Source organism: Dendropsophus ebraccatus, chromosome 1 (assembly GCF_027789765.1).
Source record: "Dendropsophus ebraccatus isolate aDenEbr1 chromosome 1, aDenEbr1.pat, whole genome shotgun sequence".
NCBI lineage: Eukaryota > Metazoa > Chordata > Amphibia > Anura > Hylidae > Dendropsophus > Dendropsophus ebraccatus.
Window position 1 is genome coordinate 224,272,846 of NC_091454.1, and position 21,663 is coordinate 224,294,508.

The 21,663-nt window shown below is 46.0% G+C and overlaps 1 protein-coding gene across 6 annotated transcripts in view; it reads left to right on the forward strand.

The window, feature by feature from the left end:
* LOC138770541 (uncharacterized) overlaps positions 1-21,663 on the forward strand; it is a 139,814-nt gene that overhangs the window by 71,549 nt on the left and 46,602 nt on the right. For all 6 annotated transcript variants that reach the window (XM_069949657.1, XM_069949655.1, XM_069949642.1 and 3 more), the window contains 2 exons: positions 1,364-1,648; positions 10,707-10,991. In XM_069949657.1, coding sequence (XP_069805758.1) covers positions 1,364-1,648; positions 10,707-10,991 — 570 coding nt within the window. The remainder of the gene's footprint in view (positions 1-1,363; positions 1,649-10,706; positions 10,992-21,663) is intronic.

Consider the following 21,663-nt stretch of genomic DNA (forward strand, 5'->3'; position numbering starts at 1 on the left):
CAATCCATCAGGACGGAGGTAAGTGACTTACCACCGCCCATCAATACTAGCAATCGGTCCTGATCACTCAGTGGCAGGTGCTTGTCCTGTCACTGACTACCTTAAATGCAGTGATCGCTATAGATCACTGTATGATAGCAGCTGCCTGTCATTATGCCGGGCTCTGGACACACTGATCTGTGCGGGACCGCTCACACTGCAGCGCTCCCAGACATCAAAAAGCCCCCATCAAAAGCCCCTCACTGTCAGGAACGTTTATATACGTTCCTGATGCATGTGGCATGTGCAGCAGAAACGTGTGTGTGTGTGTATGTATATATATATATATATATATATATATATATATATATATATATATATAGGGCTGTATTAACAACTGCTGCTGCCCTAGGCACTAAACCCCCATCTTCACTCACCGATTGGCCTTACCAGACCTGATGAATACCACCATACCCCCCACCCCCCTGGAAAAGACACCAGATTTACTGGCAAGTCTGAACAGGAGGTGGGAGACTAAAAAAATAAAAACAACAAAAAAATGTTTTTCCCTTCCCTCTGCTCCCTGGTGCTGCCCCCCTGCAAGGTGCTGCCCTAGGCACCGGACCACGGATGCCTAGTGGTAAATACGGCCCTGTATATATATCTGACGTGTAGGGGTTAATATCCTTTCTAAACTCTACTTTCATCTGTTAGTGCACAAGTGTGTAGAACACTGTATACTGCTACTTAGGATTTGTTTATGTTTGTTCGGCATGTCTTTTGTAAAACCTGAAAAATGTCTAAATAAAAACAAAACAAAAAAAACACTGAATTAAAACAAAACAATCGTGCTGTAACAAAAATTCAGTGACAACAATAATGTAATCCTTCAATAGGTTTTCATTCAATATGTTTAATTGCTGTATTTTCAAAATGCTGAGGAATGCAGGTATATAGCGCTGTAACGTCACAGGATATATACTCATGGTGTACAGTACATGAATTGTTTTGTATATATATTTGTATGGATGTAGTGTAACTTATACCATGACTAAGGAGCCACTCACCGATACATGTTGGCATTTGCACATTGACTCATATATTATGTTTTATAACAAGAATGGGATAAAGTCATCTGTTTGTACTATGTTTGGAGCCAGAGGTTCTCCTTTCTAATCATCTACTAGTGACCATATTCCATCCATATCCCAATCGTATTCTGTTTCTCTGCAGGACATAAGATATTGCAGCGTTATACCTCCGACATGTGACAGAAACTGCTGTAAATGGCCCCAACATTATCTGCAATAAATGACACCATGTAAGACATTAGATTGTTACTCCTCATCCCTCTGTGTGATTCCTGTATTTCTTGTCTCTACAGCCGGAGATCACTTTATAGACCGACACAGAGAAGAGCTGATTGGCCGAATAAAGATTGTACGTCCAGTTATAGATGATCTGTACAATAATAATCTGCTGACAGGAGAAGAGTGGGATTATATAATAGAGACACCAGAGTCTGAGGACAGGATGAGACGTCTGTATGATATTATTAGATACTTGGATGATGATGGGAAGAGGAAGGTTTATGCTGCTTTGTATAAGTACAATCCCAGGGTCATTGCTTTCCTGATAAAGCCGAGAGATTCATCACCATTAGATAAAAGTAAGTGTTGGGCTGTGGTCACACACTGTCTTTTTCGTTAAAATAACACCTGTTCTCATTCTTCATTGATTCCCATTGAAGTCAATGGAAACAACGTCCGTCTGTTCGCACAATGTATAGAATAACAGCCGCTATTTGCAATGTTCATGACATTAATTTGCAGCCATCATTCTTCATTGTTCACACAATGATTTATTTTCTGGCCGTCATGTAAACTATCAGAGTTTCCGCAACCCTTTTAGACAGCTCGGTGACCCCCCCCCTCCTCCTCAGGTGTTGTAACGTGGCCCTCAGCCGCTAGCTGGAAGTGCTGCAGCGCTGGCATGGAGAGATGGCACTTTGGTAAGTCAACTGTAGCCGCTGCTAGCCTGAAGAACCTGCAGAAGTGCTTACATTTGCCGGCTCGCTGGCTTTCGTGATGTCAGCATGCGCTGATACTCCACACACTTTATAATGGATAGGGTTTGCGAGCAGAAAAAAGCATTAATGGAGTATCAGCTCCAAAACCCCCGTGTGCCTCCCACTCGGCTTCCGCAGTTCCCTACCCCTGAGTGGCCATGGATGTCTGAGATATACGAGTTGTTACACATCTGTAAGGAGACAATACAGAGGGAGAGCTGCTATGACACTATTGTAATCTTGTGCAATACCTGGGCTGGTAACATGCAAAAGTTCTAAGGGAGTGCAAGCACTAATAACCTGAAGATGACATCAATAGAAACCGCAAACAAGCTGAAAAACAATGAACTGAACCTCAAAAATAACTCATCATATTCTCTAAAACTTTATTAAACAGAATGCAGGGGCAAACTATTAAAAAACTCCAAAATACACAAAACCCCCACTGACCATGATGCAGTCTAGTGTGACCTAACCTCCCCACCCCCCAACAAAGGGAATATATGGGTGCCAAATAGGGATGGTCCGAACCAAGTTCGGTTCGGGTTCGTACGAACCTGAACTCTCGGTAATGATTCCCGCTGTCTGCCCGCTCCGTGCAGCAGGCGGATCCAGCAGGAGGACCGCCTGGAAAACTGGGATACAGCCATAGCCATAGGCTGTATCCCAGTTTTCCAGGCAGTCCTCCCTTTGTGTCCGTGTCAAATAAATGCAATTTTCTTCCCTGCCTACTAAGAGCCATAGCGCTTTTATTTTTCCATTTTTATTTTTTATTTTTTTGGGGTGTCATTTTTTTGCGCCATGATTTCTAGTTTTTATTAGTATCATATTGGTGTAAATGACAAAATTGGGATTGCTTTTTATTATTTTTTTTCTGATATATATAATTTGAAAAAAAAAATCCTGTAATCCTGGTGTCCCCCTCCCCCGCCCCCATTTACACCATTCACCATGCGGGAAAAATAATGTTATATTATAAGAGATCAGACAATTTCGCAAGATAGGATATGTAATATGTTTATTTGTTTATTTTTTTTTCTTACATATTTTTATTTTTATAATGGGCAATGGGGTATTTTAAACGTTTATTGCAGGGGTTTTAAGGTTTTTTTTAATACTTACATTTTTTTTATTACACTTTTTTAACACTTATATTCACTGTTTAACATGCAATGCCATAGCGTAGCATAGATCAGTGTTATCGGCGATCTGTGCATAGAGCCTGCCTGACAGTACCTCTGTAGACAGAGCGCCAATCCGTCAGAACGGAGGTAAGTGACTTACCACCGCCCATCAATACTAGCAATCGGTCCTGATCACTCAGTGGCAGGTGCTTGTCCTGTCACTGACTACCTTAAATGCAGTGATCGCTATAGATCACTGCATGATAGCAGCTGCCTGTCATTATGCTGAGCTCTGGACACACTGATCTGTGCGGGACCGCTCACACTGCAGCGCTCCCACACATCAAAAAGCCCCTCACTGTCAGGGATCTTTATATACGTTCCTGCTGCATGGGGCATGTGCAGCAGAAACGTGTGTGGGTGTGTTTATGTATATATATACACAGGAACCGGGCTGCGGTTCAAAAAACGGACAGCGGGACCGGCTTCCACGTGATGGCGCCGTTCTATCCCTGGCTCAGATTTAAAAGGATGTACCTGATGGTACATCCTTTTTCATTACAGAGGACTGACAGAACAAGCAGCCATTGGCTTTCTGCTCTGCCTGTCAATCTTGATTCTGTCTCTCGCCACAAGAGATTTTATTTTTTGGCCACATCACCGATACATACACTCACCGGCCACTTTATTAGGTACACCATGCTAGTAATGGGTTGGACCCCCTTTTGCCTTCAGAACTGCCTCAATTCTTCGTGGCATAGATTCAACAAGGTGCTGGAAGCTTCCTCAGAGATTTTGGTCCATATTGACATGATGGCATCACACAGTTGCCGCAGATTTGTCGGCTGCACATCCATGATGCGAATCTCCCGTTCCACCACATCCCAAAGATGCTCTATTGGATTGAGATCTGGTGACTGTGGAGGCCATTGGAGTACAGTGAACTCATTGTCATGTTCAAGAAACCAGTCTGAGATGATTCTAGCTTTATGACATGGCGCATTATCCTGCTGAAAGTAGCCATCAGATGTTGGGTACATTGTGGTCATAAAGGGATGAACATGGTCAGCAACAATACTCAGGTAGGCTGTGGCGTTGCAACGATGCTCAATTGGTACCAAGGGGCCCAAAGAGTGCCAAGAAAATATTCCCCACACCATGACACCACCACCATCAGCCTGAACCGTTGATACAAGGCAGGATGGATCCATGCTTTCATGTTGTTGACACCAAATTCTGACCCTACCATCCGAATGTCGCAGCAGAAATCGAGACTCATCAGACCAGGCAACGTTTTTCCAATCTTCTACTGTCCAATTTCGATGAGCTTGTTCTTAGCTGAAAGGAGTGGCACCCGGTGTGGTCTTCTGCTGCTGTAGCCCATCTGCCTCAAAGTTCGAGGTACTGTGCGTTCAGAGATGCTCTTCTGCCTACCTTGGTTGTAACGGTTGGCTATTTGAGTCACTGTTGCCTTTCTATCAACTCGAACCAGTCTGCCCATTCTCCTCTGAACTCTGGCATCAACAAGGCATTTCCGCCCACAGAACTGCCGCTCACTGGATGTTTTTTCTTTGTCGGACCATTCTCTGTAAACCCTAGAGATGGTTGTGCGTGAAAATCCCAGTAGATCAGCAGTTTCTGAAATACTCAGACCAGCCCTTCTGGCACCAACAACCATGCCACGTTCAAAGGCACTCAAATCACCTTTCTTCCCCATACTGATGCTCGGTTTGAACTGCAGGAGATTGTCTTGACCATGTCTACATGCCTAAATGCACTGAGTTGCCGCCATGTGATTGGCTGATTAGAAATTAAGTGGTAACGTGCAGTTGGACAGGTGTACCTAATAAAGTGGCCGGTGAGTGTATATTGCCTAGGGAAGGGGGCACCGTAAAGTTTTTTTGTTATGGGGCCCCATGAATCCTAGCTACGCCCCTGCTCCGACATGTGACAGAAACTGCTGTAAATGGCCCCAACATTATCTGCAATAAATGACACCATGTAAGGAAGGGCACGGAGCGGGGGCGCAGACCTAGCAGAGGCCCAGCATGTCCAGGTTAGCTGGGAGTGTAGTTCAAGGGGTTAAGTGGGGCAGTAAGGGGTTAAGTGTGAGCCAGTTGGGAGGGGGTAAGGGGTTTGAGGAGAAAAGTGCGGGAGTTGCTAGGTGAGTCACTTACCAACGGACGCAGTGTTATAAGAAGAGGAGGAAGAGGTGGAGCTACAGTTCTTGCCGGACCTGATTCAGAGCGGAGGTGCCCATGAGGAGCTGCTGGATTCGTCTGTGAGGAGCTGCTGCTGCTGTCGAGGATCCGGATGGCAGACCAGGCCTTTCTTCAGTCCCTCCGGGGGTTGCTGGCACAGCACGGGGTTAGCCATGGAGCCCCCACCTGTGCCTCCCTCACCGGCCCCCACCCACCACCCAGTCCCTGACCTTGACCCCCCTCCGACGGCCAGAGCTATGTGGGCGCGCAGGAGCCGCCCACCGGTCCATCTTAGGCCCTCATCCAGCCCTAAGCGGTCCCGACGAGCCAGGAGCCCCTCGCGGGACCCTCTGGTCAGTGCCGGCGGCCGGGCCCGCCCTGCTGCTAGTGGCCGGCCGGGAAGGAATCGTGCGGCTCAGCGGGGTTGCGGCAGGGCTGCGGATGCGGCTGTCCACCCTGCTCTGGCCTCCCAGCTGGCTCCGGCTTCCAGGGGACCCCCGGCCTTCTCCTCTGGTGGCCCCTCTCTTCCCCCCTCACCTGGCCTCTCTCCGCCCCTTCCTGATCGCTGGGGGCCTAACGCGGCCCGCACACGGGCTCCCGCCTGGTCCCGGCGGCCAGGGAGTCCCTCCGGTCGGCTCCGGGGACCAGGGCAGGAGCTCGCCTGCTGCTCGAGCCGGGAGGAATCCGGCGGCACCGCGGGACCGTGCTGCTGCAGGAGGCCCCACCCCCTGGCCTGCCCCGTCTCTCCTGTCCCTCCTTCAACTGGCCGGCCCCTTCACCTTAACCCCGCCTCGAGGGGAGCGGCGGAGCAGGTGAGCGGCGGAGCAGGTCCCGGCATGTGGAATTTGCAGAGGAGGGGATTTCTCTCCTGGCCTCCCCCTCCTCCCCCCTATCTTCCCCCGGCCCCTCCCGGAGCAGTGCGGCTGCCTCTCCTGAGCCTTACAAGATGTCCCTAGTGCCCAGCGCCTGTCCCCTTCAGCTGCCACATGTGCTGCTGCAGCAAGAGATGTCCGTGGGGGAGCAGGAGCTCCGCCCGCTACCTTCGCTCGCCAGGCAGAGGGAGCCCGACGCCGTAGAGGGTCCAGGAGTTCGTCCCGCCAGGTGGCTCCTCCTTCCAGTCGGACAGGACCGGAGTCGATGGTCGTGGCAGCGGCCGGACCCAGCAGAGATGACGCGCAGAGGCAGATGGCTTACACCGGGTCCTGGGCGCCGGAGAGTTCGGGAGAAGAGTCAGGAGATGAAGGCTTCCGTCATCGCGGATCCGGGCATTCGGCTGTCCCGGCGCCTGGCTAGAGTCAGCTTGGTGAGCCTAACCCTTCTCTGTCCTCTTTTCTTCCGCTTGCTTCTTCTTCTTCTTCTGTGTGGATGGTTGGGGATTCGTTAGCATCTGTCTCTTCTGCTGTCCCTGGTGTGTCGGCGCAGAGCGATTGGGTGGGCCCTTTAGTGGCGGGTATAGGTCAGTTATTTAGTCGCCTGGTCACTGCTCCCTCGGCGGCGCCATCCCCGGTTAGTGCTTGGGTGGAGGGGGGCGGTCAAGGGGGTGTCCAGGTTGCGTCGGGTGGGAATCAGGCAGCTGCAGTTAGCACGCAAGGGGGTGTTCAGGAAACCAAAGGGCGGACAATCGGACGCTGTTAACAAGAGGGGTGACACCGGTGAAGGTAGACGAGATGGTCCCGTACCTAAGTAGATATCCTGATGCAAGCGCTGCACGGTATTTGGAGGAGGGTTTTCGTTTTGGTTTTCACATCCCCTTTTTGGTTGATGCTCCTGTTTTTCGCCCCAGGAACCCCCAGTCTGCTAGAATGCACCCTGAGATAGTGGCAGATAAGTTAGGGAAGGAGGTGGCGTTAGGTCGTATGGCGGGCCCCTTTAGGGAGCCTCCTTGGCCTCACTTGCGGGTATCCCCATTGGGAGTCATTCCTAAGAGGGAGCCCAATAAATTCCGTCTCATACATCATTTGTCTTACCCGGAAGGTTTCTCTGTGAATGACAGTATTGATGATGAGTTGTGTTCAGTGACTTATGTTTCGGTTGGTAGGGCAGTGGCTTGGGTGCGCCGATTGGGTCCGGGGGCCCTTATGGCCAAGACGGATATTGAGGCGGCATTCAGGCTCCTGCCGGTTCACCCGGACTGTTTTCACCTCCTGTAGTGCATGTGGGACGGCTATTTTTATGTGGACCGCTGTCTCCCGATGGGGTGTTCGATATCTTGTGCGTACTTTGAGTGTTTCAGCACCTTTGTTGAGTGGGTGGTCCGGGAGGAGGCGGGTCTGAACTCCGTTTTGCATTATTTAGATGATTTCCTGTGCATCGGCCCTCCAGGGTCCCAGGTGTGTTCGGTGTTGCTTCATACTCTTGAGCAGATTGGCAGCGTTTCGGTATCCCCTTAGCTCCTGAGAAGACGGAAGGGCCTACTACCACTATCCGTTTTCTGGGGATCGAAATAGATTCGGTGGCTATGGAATGCAGGTTACCCGAGGACAAATTGCTTGACTTGGTGCAGGGGGTGGGGGAGTTGAGAGTGGCTAAGAAGGTGCGCTTGCGTCAGTTGCAGTCTGTGCTGGGTAAGCTGAATTTTGCCTGCCGGATTATCCTTATGGGGCGGATATTTTGTAGGTGTTTGTCTTTGGCTACGGCAGGAGTTAGGAGCCCGCTGCATTTTATCCGTTTGAATGTGGAGCATAGGGAGGAATTACGAGTGTGGAGTGATTTTCTGGCACAGTACAATGGGAGGTCGGTGTGGCAGGAGGAGTGGGCTGATAATGCAGGGTTGGAGTTCTATACTGACGCGTCGGGGAGCGTGGGTTACGGGGCCTATTTCCAGGGTCGGTGGCTTGCTGGGGAGTGGCCGGTTTCTTGGAGGGAGGTGGGGTTCCTGACTAACCTTGCCTTGTTGGAGTTGTTCCCTATTGTGGATGCCTTAGAGGTTTGGGGGGGGAGTTGGGTAACAGACGGTTACGGTTTCATTGTGATAACCTGGCTGTGGTCTATGCCATCAACTCATTGACGGCGTCTTCCCCTCCAGTAGTGCGGTTATTGCGTTACCTGGTATTGTTGTGTCTCTCCTTGAATGTATGGTTGGTGGCGGAACATGTTCCTGGTGTGTCTAACTCTGTTGCTGATGCCCTCTCTCGGTTTCAGTGGGACAGGTTCCGTCGGTTGGCGCCGGACGCGGAGCAGCATGGCGAGCCTTGTCCTCCCCGACTCTGGGACCTGGCGTTCGGACAGCGTTAGACCTTCTGCGGCGGTCATTGAGTGAGGTAACGTGGAGGGCATACAGTGCGGTATGGCAGGAATGGGAGGGACTTTGTCTCGAGGTGAGTTGTGATCCTTTGTATGGGGAAGTGTTGCCAGTTTTGTTGTTTTGGATTGGGGATTCCTTTTCTAGGAAAGTTTCGAAGTCTGGGATGCAGCGGAGGTTAGCGGGTTTGGCCTTCTGGTTCAAGGCCTTTCAGGCAGTTGATGTCACCAAACATTTTTTGGTGCGGCAGGCCCTTAAGGGGTATGCGTTAAGGGCTTCTCCGGCCAGTGACGTTTGGGGTTTTGCTTGAGTTGTTGGGTCAGTTGACTGGGGTGTGTCATGATGATTATGAACATAGATTGTTTAGTGCAGCTTATTCTTTGGCCTTTTTTTGGGGCGTTTAGAATCGGGGAGTTGGTTAGTCGTTCTTGTGTGAGTAGTGGGGGTTTGCAGTTTACTGATGTGCAGTGCGGTACTGATACTGTGGTTTGCTGGCTTCGGTGGACTAAGACTGTACGGGCGGGGAGAGGCGTTCGGGTGGTTTTACACGGTGTGGAGGGTTGTGTAGCTTGTCCGGTTCTTTGTGTGGCTAGTTTTTTGGGTGTTCGGGCCATGGTTGGGGGTCCTCTGCTGGTGCATCGGGATGGGAGGTCCCTTTCGCGGTTTCAGTTTGTGGCTATTTTTAAGAGATTGTTGCAGTGTTTGAATCTTCCTGTGTCGGAGTTTAATTCTCATTCCTTTAGGATTGGGGCTGCCACAGAGGCGGCCAGGTGGAATCTGCCTGAGGAGGTGGTGATGCGTATCGGGCGCTGGGAATCCAGACGGTATCGACTCTATGTGCGGCCTGACTTGGTGTGTGCATGATTGTTGTCTTTCCTGTCCTCTCCCTCCTTTTGGTGTGAGTTGTGGATTTGCATGGTTTGTGAATTTCTCCTTGCTGTGTTGTTTTGTTTGCGTTTTCCCCCCCTTTTAGCTGACGGTGCGGGCCTCGTGTGGATAGTGGGCCACTCGTATGTGCGGAGGGGAGCTCAGAGAGCCGACGTTAGGCCTGACAGCCGGCAGCTTGGATTCCAGAGAAGTGAGGCCGTCATTAGATGGATAGGTATAGGAGGAATGTTGTGGAGCGGGCTACTGCCGGAGGTCCATTTTTATTCTAGGATGGATCGCTCTCCAGATGTGTTGGTGATTCATGTCGGGGGCAATGACCTGGGTGTGAGGTCGTCACGGGAGTTGATTAGGGACATTAAGTTTGATGTCCTCCGCCTCTGGTCATTGTTCCCAGGCATTGTGGTAGTCTGGTCAGACATTGTGGCAAGGCTGAATTGGCGTTATGCCAGATCCGTGGATTGCATAAATAGGGCCAGGCGCAAGGTTAACAGGGCCGTATCTAGTTTTATAGTTCGGAATGGGGGGATTGCTGTGCGACATAGGTATTTGGAAACTCCTGCTTATGGCCATATGCTGGATGATGGGGTTCATCTTAATGGGGTGGGCACAGACATCTGGTGCTTGGGGCTTCAGGAGGGTATCGAGAAGGCGCTGAAGGTGTGGCGGGACTCTCAGGCGTCAGGGGTCACGCCTGATCGTATGGCGGTAGGGAGGTCTTGCAGGGCACGTTAATGTAGTAATTTGGATGGAAGCCCATAAGAGGGATGATACTCCTCGCTTGTTTTGGTGGATTGTGGAAAGAAAGTGGTGCAGTGCCAGGTGACAGATTTGTCAGCCCCTGAGTCGGCGCGGTGCGGCTGGGGGGATAGCCAGGAATACTGGTGCTGCTGCAGGGTGCTCTGCCAGACCTCCCTAGACATAATGGGTTAACTGAATGTTATTGTTATTATTGCTATTTATTTAATGTTTGTTCATTTTGGAAGCACTTTTAATAAAGAGGCTGTTATGGCCAATTTTTCCAATGTTAAAAGAGGTGTCCTCAGTTTAATGGGTTAAAGGGGGGAGGGGGTGTGTGGAGTAAGGGGTTAAGTGGGGGGTAGTGTTCGATAGGGGATAGACGAAGGGACTCAGCAATACCTTAAGTCAAGACGTTAGATTATACTCCTCATGCCTCTGTGTGATTCTTGTATTTCTTGTCTCTACAGCCGGAGATCACTTTATAGACCGACACAGAGAAGAGCTGATAGGCAGAATAAAGATTGTACGTCCAGTTATATCTGATCTGTACCAGAGTGATCTGCTGACAGGAGAAGAGCGGGATTATATAAAAGAGACATCAGAGCCTGAGGACAGGATGAGACGTCTGTATGATATTATCAGATACTGGGATGATGATGAGAAGGAGAAGGTTTATGCTGCTTTGTATAAGTACAATCCCAGGGTCATCGATTTCCTGATAAACCCGAGAGATTCATCATCATTAGATAAAAGTAAGTCTTGGGCTGTGGTCACACACTGTCTTTTTTGTTAAAATAACACCTGTTCTCATTCTTCAGTGATTCCCATTGAAGTCAATGCAAACAACGTCTGTCTGTTCGCACAACGTATAGAATAACAGCCGCTGTTTGCAATGTTCATGACATTAATTTGCAGCCATCATTCTTCATTGCTCACACAATGATTTATTTTCTGGCCGTCATGTAAACTGTCAGAGTTTCCGCAACCCTTTTAGACAGCTCGGTGACCCCCCCCCCCCCTCCTCATGTGTTGTAACGTGGCCCTCAGCCGCTAGCTGGAAGTGCTGCAGCGCTGGCATGGAGAGATGGCATTTTCGTAAGTCAACTGTACCCGCTGCTAGCCTGAAGAACCTGCAGAAGTGCTTACATTTAAGTAGAATAAATCCCGGCACTCGCTTGTGTAAACTGCTTCAAAGGATGTTTATTACATCAACGCTGCACGCGTATCGACCAAACTGGTCTTTACCAACAGCATGCTTCACAGTGGTACAACGTACATTTAAATACCTGTAATCTGGCGCCAAAATGTGACGTCATAGGTACCATAGTAACCAAAACATAAACATAAACAACAAGCACATGTAATTGAATTGTCAGTGAATGGAGTATCAACACATAGTAAAGAATGTATATAATCTCACGTATCTAGGATTCACAAATCATGAGGATGGCCTTGTAGCTGAGAAAGAAAAGAGAAACAACAAATGTAAGAGCAAAAAGTAAGAACAAAATGAACTAATGAAAATGGCTAATGTCATAATCTCTATTAAGACCAAGAGGTTTGAGAGTGCGCAATGTGTGAATCCAGTACGTCTCACGCTTTCTCAATAGCTGCTTTATATCACCCCCTCTTCTTGGCAATTTCACTTCTTCAATGACCTGAAACCGCAACTGTGAAATTTGGTTTACTGCATTCACACATTGCGCACTCTCAAACCTCTTGGTCTTAATAGAGATTATGACACTATTATTAGCCACTTACATTAGTTCATTTTGTTCTTACTTTTTGCTCTTACATTTGTTGTTTCTCTTTTCTTTCTCAGCTACAAGGCCATCCTCATGATTTGTGAATCCTAGATACGTGAGATTATATACATTCTTTACTATGTGTTGATACTCCATTCACTGACAATTCAATTACATGTGCTTGTTGTTTGTTTATGTTTTGGTTACTATGGTACCTATGACGTCACATTTTGGCGCCAGATTACAGGTATTTAAATGTACGTTGTACCACTGTGAAGCATGCTGTTGGTAAAGACCAGTTTGGTCGATACGCGTGCAGCGTTGATGTAAAAAACATCCTTTGAAGCAGTTTACACAAGCGAGTGCCGGGATTTATTCTACTTCTATGTGACTTACTGCCACGAGCACCACGCCACAGAAGTACACGGAGTGCCAGTTGTTTAAATCTTCTGAAGTGCTTACATTTGCCGGCTCGCTGGCTTTCGTGATGTCAGCATGCGCTGATACTCCACACACTTTATATTGGACAGGGTTTGTGAGCAGAAGAGAGCATTAATGGAGTATCAGCTCCAAAACCCCCGTGTGCCTCCCACTCAGCTTCCGCAGTTCGCTACCCCTGAGTGGCCATGGATGTCTGAGATATACGAGTTGTTACACATCTGTAAGGAGACAATACAGAGGGAGAGCTGCTATGACGCTATTGTAATCTTGTGCAATACCTGGGCTGGTAACATGCAAAATTTCTAAGGGAGTGCAAGCACTAATAACCCAAAAATGACATCAACAGAAACAACAAACAAGCTGAAAAACAATGAACTGAACCTCAAAAATAACTCATAATATTCTCTAAAACTTTATTAAACAGAATGCAGGGGCAAACTATTAAAAAACTCCAAAATACACAAAACCCCCACTGACCATGATGCAGTCTAGTGTGACCTAACCTCCCCACCCCCCAACAAAGGGAATATATGGGGTCCCAAATGACAGCCAGAACAAAACACACTACACTATATAACCAGATAAAAATAAACCTGTCTGAATATACAAGATAGAACCACAAACCGATGAACACATTGAACATTATAAAACTAAGTACAGGAAATGAAATAGAAACAATAAGGCTGTCACATGGAGAGAGGGTCAGGACAGAACACCTCTGACCCTTTCTGTGTGGTCAGGGAATCTATCCTCGATACAAGAGAGACCGCATTGCGTATGGAGGAGGCTGGGATGGGAGAAGGTATAACAGAGCCTTACACTCAGAGCGCACTCATGTCAGCTTCTCAGCGGCAATAGCATAAGAGGAGGAGGAGTGTGGTGACCCAGTACGGGCCCCTAAGTCCTATTGCACCTTAGTAAGGTGACTTTCTCGGGTTCACACAAGTGGGATGAGGTATCCACTGTAGTTAGTGTTTTTCCCACTAGGTGACACTACTGTGTTTGTCTGTTGTTTGTTATTCACAGCTGAAGGAGACTACAGTTAACTATTGTGTGTCACATGTTGTTCTTCACCCACTCACGGGTGCAGGTGCTTTCCCTCCTTCTTTCAGCCTAGCTCCCTCTCTCCCTCCCTTTCTCTCCCTCCACACACACACAGCCCACCAATCACAGGCAGGGTTAGCACTCCAATTTGTTCAGCGCCGATGGGGAGTAGGTGGAGGAGATGGAGAGTCATCCTTCTGGTGGGGGCAGCAAAATCATGCTGATTTAGAGTTTGGCACACTTTATGGCTGACTTCCTGTTGGGCTGCTTTTCTCATGACAAACGCGTTTCCAAGATTATTGAGATCAGAAAAAAACTGGATGTTAGCAATCCTCGACCCCCAGTATAAAGATAAAGTATCCTCTCTTATTCCGGTCGCGGAGAGGAGCAATTGGTTGACATAATACCAAAAGGAACAGCTTCATAACATGATAGAAATCTTCCCACCTAACATCGCTGGCAGCAGAGAGAAGAGTTATGGACAAAGTTTGGAAACATCCAGCAGGTCCACAGCCATCAGGGGAACATTCTCCAAGGTGTGGGACACTTTCATGGCACCCCCTTGGCAAACTTCCACCACTGCGGGGTCTATTGTCAGCAGGGGGACAAGTATCAGCAGATGTTGAAGGAGTAACTGGAAGACCGTAACCCTGTCCTCCCCGATCCCTCTGTGCCCTACAGTTATTGGGTGTCCAAGCTGGACATGTGGCTGGAACTGCCCCTTTACGCCTAGGAGGTGCTGGCCACCCTGCCACCAGCGTACTCTGAGAAGGTATTCAGTGCAGCCGGGGGCATAATCACGGCTAAGCGCAGCCGCCTGTAAACTGACAGTGCTGACAGCCTGACGTTTATAAAAATGAACATTTCAATGTGGCACAGAGCGCAATCAAATACTGCAACACTTTATTTTATTTTTTTATCAAGTATGCCTACACAGGTGTATACGCTATATCTCAACTTTACATATGCAAACAGGCGACAATGTGGCACTGACCCCAGTTAATTACTGCCACACTTTGCTTTTTTTTTTTTTTAAATAATGTATGCCTACTAAGACATATATACTATATCTCAATTTTTACCTATGCCAACAGGTGCCAGGTGTTTTACTGCTTGCAATATCTATGCAAGATAATTATAAGCTGCTTGACTGCCTGTTTGTGTCACTATCTGATACGCTGCTAGACAGTCTATGCACTCTATATGCTGTCTGTGCAGTGTAGTAGCCCTAATAAGGGTTTTTATGGTCTCTCCTGCCTACAATATTTTAAAACGCTCAATGTCCCTGCTCCAAAATCTATCTACTCAACTACCTGCAACACGTACACTGAAGGAGAAAGTAGATGAAGTACAGCCTATTCTTCACAGTGAGCAGCAGCTCCCTGTCTGTCTGTCTGCAAGAATAAGCTGATGTGCTGGTAGCCAGTTGATTCACTGATTATCCGCAGAATAATGCTGTGCTGTGTATAGCTGTAGCCCTAAAAAGGGCTTTTAGAGTCTTTCCTGCATACAATCCACTAAATCCTCACTGTCCCTGCTCCAGCCTCTCTCCCTGACTACCTTCAAGATGGCATCTGATGACGAGCCAGAAAAGCCAAGTTCTTATACTCTGAAGGTATCATATGAGATATGAGTAGGCCAGCTAATAAATGTAGACGAGATGCTGTTTTTGCAATGCCAGTGTGCTCCTAGGACCTGTCTCCTTCCCCTGCATAGTTATTGGTCAAAAGAAAGCGCCAGGGAAGGTGGGAGGGAAAACAAATTTTTACTACATTTCCAGTCCGATGCTCAATTGAAAATGAGAATCTTGAATAGTGTAGTATTCGCTTAACTAGCTACTCAATCAGGTACTACTCACTCATGTCTAATAGTTAGTGTGGTTAAATTAAGACGCATGTCCATCAAGTTCAACCAAGGAGGGGATGGGTGATGGGTAGATTCTATATGAATGAATTAATGTTACTTTGTTCTAAGAACTTGTGTAAACCTGTTTTGAAGCCTCCACTGTTTTTGCTGTGACCAGATAGGGGCCATTTATATATATATATATGTAAGTTATATCATATATCTCCTTCAATGTCTCTTCTCAAGACTAAACAAATTTAACTCCCTTAATCTCTCCTCATAACTAAGATGCTCCATTCCCCTTATTAGTTTAGTTGCCGTCTTTGTACCCTCTCCAGCTCTAGAACGTCCTTTCTATGAATCGGATTCCAAAACTGGACAGCATACTCCAGATGAGGCCGCACCAATTCTTTATAAAGCGGTAATATTATATCCCTGTCCCGTGAGTCCAGGCCTGGTATACATGACAATATCCTGCTGGCTTTAGAAGCCGCTGACTGACATTGTGTGCTGTTCTGTAGTCTATTATCTACCCGATCCTTCTGGGTCAGCTTGTAACATCTGCACATCTTCCATAGACTGTACTGAACTACAAAGCTTGGTGTCATCTGCAAATATAGAAACATTGCTGTTAATTCCATCCTCAGTATCATTAATAAACAAGCTAAAGGTAATCTGTCAGCTCCCAGGCCCTACCTGAGGTGCTGTCAGTGTGCTGTAGCTGGCAATCCCCTAATGAGCATGGCGCCTTTTGGTAATTTGTCTGTGCAGTGGATTATGCACAGTTTCACATCTCCTACTGTAAGAAGTATCAAAGAGAAGTTGTTTGTGCCGCACTCTGGCCGCCTCTCCACTCCTTCCCTCCTCTTCATGAATAATCAATGCTGCCCGGCCTCCTGCTCGCTCAGCTGTCAGCCAGTGTCTCTGATTGCAGATTAGTCCTCTGTAGGCTGAAAGAAACACTCAGATATAGTAAAATCTCTGAACCCAAATGTGTTGGAGCTGTGGTCTAGGGTGAACTCCCCTATCTAGGGACCTGCCAGCAGTTCATTCTCTGCTTCAATTCCCCTGATGGAAGGGAAATAGAGGGTTTTTCCCCCTCCTTATTTTATCATTTTTAAGGCTATGTTCACACACAGTATTTTTGCTCAGTATTTTGCAGCCAAAACCAGGAATAAATTGAAAACACAGAAAGGCTATGTTCAAACACTATTGAAATTGTGTGGATGGCCATCATTTAATGGCAAATAAATGCTGGTATTTTAAAATAATAGAAGCAACAATAGAGGTATTTGATCCAGCACTCCCAAACGTGTAGAAAAACTAATAAAATATAACTTTTAATATGTCCAGTTAAAAACATTTTCTGAAACCAACGCGTTTTGCGCAGCTGCGCTTAATCATGGTTACAATCAGGTACATTTAAAATAATGGCTGTTATTTGCCATTAAGTGTTTAAACATAGCCTTTCTGTGTTTTCAATTCACTTCTGGTTTTGGTTGCACAATACTGACCAAAATACTGAGCAGAAATAGTGTGTGTGAACATAGCCTTAAAAAATGATACGATAAGGAGAGAAAAAAATAAAAACTCTATTTCATTTCCATCAGGGGACTTGAACCAAAGAATGAACAGCTGGCAGGTCTCAAGACAGGTGAGTGACCCCATAGACCACAGTTCCAACACATTTAAGTTTGAACCTGCCTACACAGGACTGATCTGCAATCAGAGACACTGGCTGACAGCAAGAGCGAGCAGGGGACCGGGCAGCATTGATTATTCATGGAGAGGAGGGAGGGGAAAGAGTGGTGAGGCGGCCAGAGTGCGACACAAACAACATCACTTGACTCTTCATTACAGTAGGAGACACTGAGATTGTACATAATCCACTGCACAGAAAATTACCAAAAGGCAACATGCTCACTAGGGTACTGCCAACTACAGCACACTGTCAGCATTTTAGGTAGGGCCTGGGAGCAGACAGTTTCCCTTTAAACAGAAGAGAAGCCAATAGTGACCCTTGGGGTACACCACTTACTACCAGGGACCATTCAGAGTAGGAACCATTGACCACCACTCTCTGGGAATGATCGATAAGCCAATTTTCAATCCAGTTACAGGGTGTCTTCACACGTAACGGTTTTGCAGAGAGATCCATTGCGATCCAAGGTCCTGTCACTTCCTATGTGAATACATACTTGCAGCAGATCTTTCAGACAATTACTAGTTTGTTTTACTTTGAGAACACTAGGTGACAATATTTTTGCCAGTGATCTCCCTCGTTTAACCCCCTTTGCCAAAATATGTTCGCCAGTGATCCACTGGGGGGTGGGGGGGGGGGGGTTGAGTTAGCACAGCTACATTTATAGGGAGAGGGATTAACCAATTAACCAAGGGTGCATTGGGTGCATTGGCCCTTTAAATCTGTGACAGCCAGGTACTAAAGAAATTGCTCTTTTTTTCCAATTTTGTTCTATTTTCCAAGTACAATTGTTTTCTTAATTTAAGTGTTTTTTTACATTGTTATCTGGGTTGCCATCTATATTAGCAGAGAGTAGAATGTCCAAAAAATATTATGAGGGTCAGTATGGATGGTAAAAGACAGGTTAAAGGTATAATTGTTTAGAAATTTATGAAAACCCAATATAGTGTCCTGACCTCCCCGCCATATTAGGAGGAGGTTGTCTATATAGTGACCATCTATATAGCGGCCATACCACAAGATGGAATCACAGGTTACAATCTGCATATAGACAGAGCTCTTCCTAATAGGCCATGTACAAATTAACTAATGAAGTGCTGCGGAATCTTTTGGCACTATACAAATAAATCTAATATTTAATTTTTTTTATTGTAAATAAATATTTTATTTCTTCTAGAGTTTTACCAGTGCAAATAAAATATACAGATTTCAAAATGTCATAATCATCTTGTGTCTCCCCCCCCCCCCCCCCCCCCCCCAAAAAAAAAAAAAAAAAAAAAAAAAAAAACCTCATCCTCCACCTTCCCACCACCTGAGCTAAGAGGGGGAAAAAAAATAAATGGATAAAAATTATATCTATCTATGTCTTTAATTCTTCTTCCTTTCATATTCTTTTAACAATGTACAAGAGCCTCTCTCTATTCTAAAATACTCGGCACTCTCGTCGTTGTCCAGCGCCTGACTATTTGCAATCTTGCTACAAACAGAAATTTATTGAGGCTCCTTCTTTCTTTTTTACCTTTAACCTGCGTATCCTCCCCTAAAATAGCTAATTTCATTGGGAATGTTATGTTAGTTTTCAGATTCCTTTTTATTATAGTGCTTGAAAAAGCACTATACTGTAATCCGTATTCTTCTTCTTCTTCCGCTTCTTCCAGCTATTCTTCTGAGATTACTACAGCCCAAACCGCTTTGTACACAGACTCAGTTCAAACTGCGTCTCAAAGCCTTCGGCAGGTGTGCTATCTATTTTTGTTTCCGATCGCATTTGTCGTTTTTAAGAAATTTATGTTTAAACTCTTATATGCACAATCAAGGTATCGATAGAAAGAACACATAATGGCGCAAAAAATGACACCTGACACAGCCCCATGGACCAAAGGATAAAAGCGCTATAAGCCTGGGAATGAAGCCAGGGACTATTTTTCAAATCTGACCTGTCTCTCTTTATGTAGTTATAACTTTGCGATGCTTTTACCTATCGCGGTTATTCTGAGATTGTTTTTTCGTGACATATTCCTCTTTGTGTTTGTGGTATACTTTGGTTGGTACACTAAGTATTTTTTTGTAAAAAAAAAAACCAACATTTGCACAAAAATTCGAAAAATATACTATCCTTTATATTCAAAATTCTCTTTTTCTGAGAAAGATAGTCATGCTGCATGAACTAATTATTACTGCAACATCTACAACATGTCTACTTTATGGTGACGTCATTTGGTGAACGTCCTTTTACTTGTTAGGATGTTAGAGGGCTTCGAAATTCTGCAGCAATTTTTCAAATATCAGGAAAATGTCAATTCTGATTTTATTAGGGACCAGCCCAGTTCTGAAGTGGATTTGTGGGGCCTGTATGTTAGTTACCACCATAAGTCCCTCCAATGTACAAACTGCACCTCTCAAAGTATTCAAAGTAATATTTTATGTTTGTTAACCCATTGGGTGTTTCGCAGAAATTTAAGCAAGTTGGAGGGGGAATTTTTAAAATTTTCATTTTTTTTGCCAGATATTCCATTTTAATCCATTTTTTTCCTCTAACACAGCAATTACTAACTGAGAAATGGAACTCAGTATTTATTCCCCATATTCCAATGTTTCTAGAATTCCCCCATATGTGGCCGCAGGGCGTCACCTTACTGCAGACATGACAGAGACCTGTGTCACACAGTGTCACACAGGCAGGGAAACCATGACGTCCAGGGACGTCATGATACGTTCTGCCACTGCTTTTCATGACGTCCCTGGACTTCATATTGGGGGAAGGGGTTAAGGAACACATATTTGTTAACAATGGTTTGAATTTTTTACAGGCCATCAGATACAATATAAGTTATACATGTTATATATCATTGTAATCATAACGACTTGAGGAACATGCATAACAAGTCAGTTTTACCCCAGGGCGAATGGCGTAAAAACAAATACCCCCCAAATAAAAGAAATGCGTTTTTTTGTTCAATATTACCACACTAGAATTTTTTTCTGGTTTCACAGTGTACTTTATGCAAAAATTCAGCCTGTCATTGCAAAGTACAATTAGTGACGCAAGAAATAAGGGCTCATGTGGGTATCTAGGTGCTATGGCCTTTTAAACACAAGGAGGAAAAAACTAAAATTGGCTCCGTCCTTAAGAGGTTAACCCCTTAAGGACCGGGCCTGAAATGGCCTTAAGGACCGAGACAAATTTTATGAATATGTGTCGCTTTATTCATTGATAACTTGGGAATGCCTTTACCTATCCGGCTGATTCTGAGATTGTTTTCTCGTGACATATTGTACTTCACATTTCTGGTAAATTGGAGTCAATACTTTATATCAATTGATGTGAAACACATTTAAGAGTTTGGACACTGTGTTAGTCACGCTTGAGAAAGGCTGAGAACCAGCCGAAACATTGCGGGAGTAAGATGTGAATAAAGACATCACAATTCTTTCACTGAGAGGTGCTGTCTCCAGCTGCTTTATTTGGATTTGTGTCCGGACGGAGGGGTCCTATCCGGTGAGGCGAGCACTCCATTCCAAAATATCTACATATTGCTAACCTGTGCTGTTTATTTGGAGTATTGATACTCTGGGCCGACACCCCTGCTACATAGTGTTCAGACTAGGCTAAAAAGTTCAGACTAAGGTTACATTCACACGTGAAATGCCTGTAACGGACTCTCCCCCGCCCATGCAGCATCAATAAAAAGATGTTGGGAGCGGGGGAACTGTGCAGACATGCGCCGCGCTGTAATGACAGCGCTGCACGGCTAATTCATTACAGCGCAGCGCATATCAGTACAATTCCCCCGCTCCCAACATCTTTTTACTGATGCTGCCCGGGTGGGGGAGAGTCCGTTACAGGCATTCCATGTGTGTGTTCCGTGCCCATTCCATGTGTGTGTTTTACACCGCACTACCCCTTTAAGCAAAGACAGGCACTTTCATTTTATACTCATCAACTCCAGGCAAAGGTGTAGCTCCCTAGCAGTGTCTGATGACTCCTGCAGCGTCCTCTGTGAATCTGATCGCTCTATCGGACCTTGCAGGGGGATTTGCACATGTGAACTCCCAGTCTAGGACCTCACAGCCACCAGTCTCCCCAGGTAACTGGGCTTCTAGCAGTCCATTCTGGGCATAGCATTCCTCATTGCAGCATACTCAGCGGGCGGAAGGAACACACACCTCAGCTCCTCCTCTTCCTCATCCTACCCCGGTCAAATAATATTATTATTATTAATATTATTACTACTAGGAAAATTTTGCCCCTATATGGGACAACCTTCAATCTAGAGGAAAAATGATGAATTTAAACAAAAAAAAAAAATAGTGCTGTAACAACAATTCTGTGACAATAATGTAATCCTTCAATAGGTTTAACCCTTTGAGGACCAAGCCCAAAATTACCCAGTGGACCGCGCCGAATTTCATTATTGAGTTTTTGGTTTTTTCCTCCTTCCTTTCTAAGAGCTCTAGCACTTTTAGTTTTCTGTCTACAGGGACATGTAAGGGCTTGTATTTTTCAGGAATAGTTGTACTATGTAATGGCGTCTTTCATTCTACCATAACATGTATGATGGAACCCCCAAAATAAAAATTGGTGAAATTGGAAAATGCAAGGAAAATTAGATAAAGCAATATGGTAACTTTTGTGGGGTTCCTGTG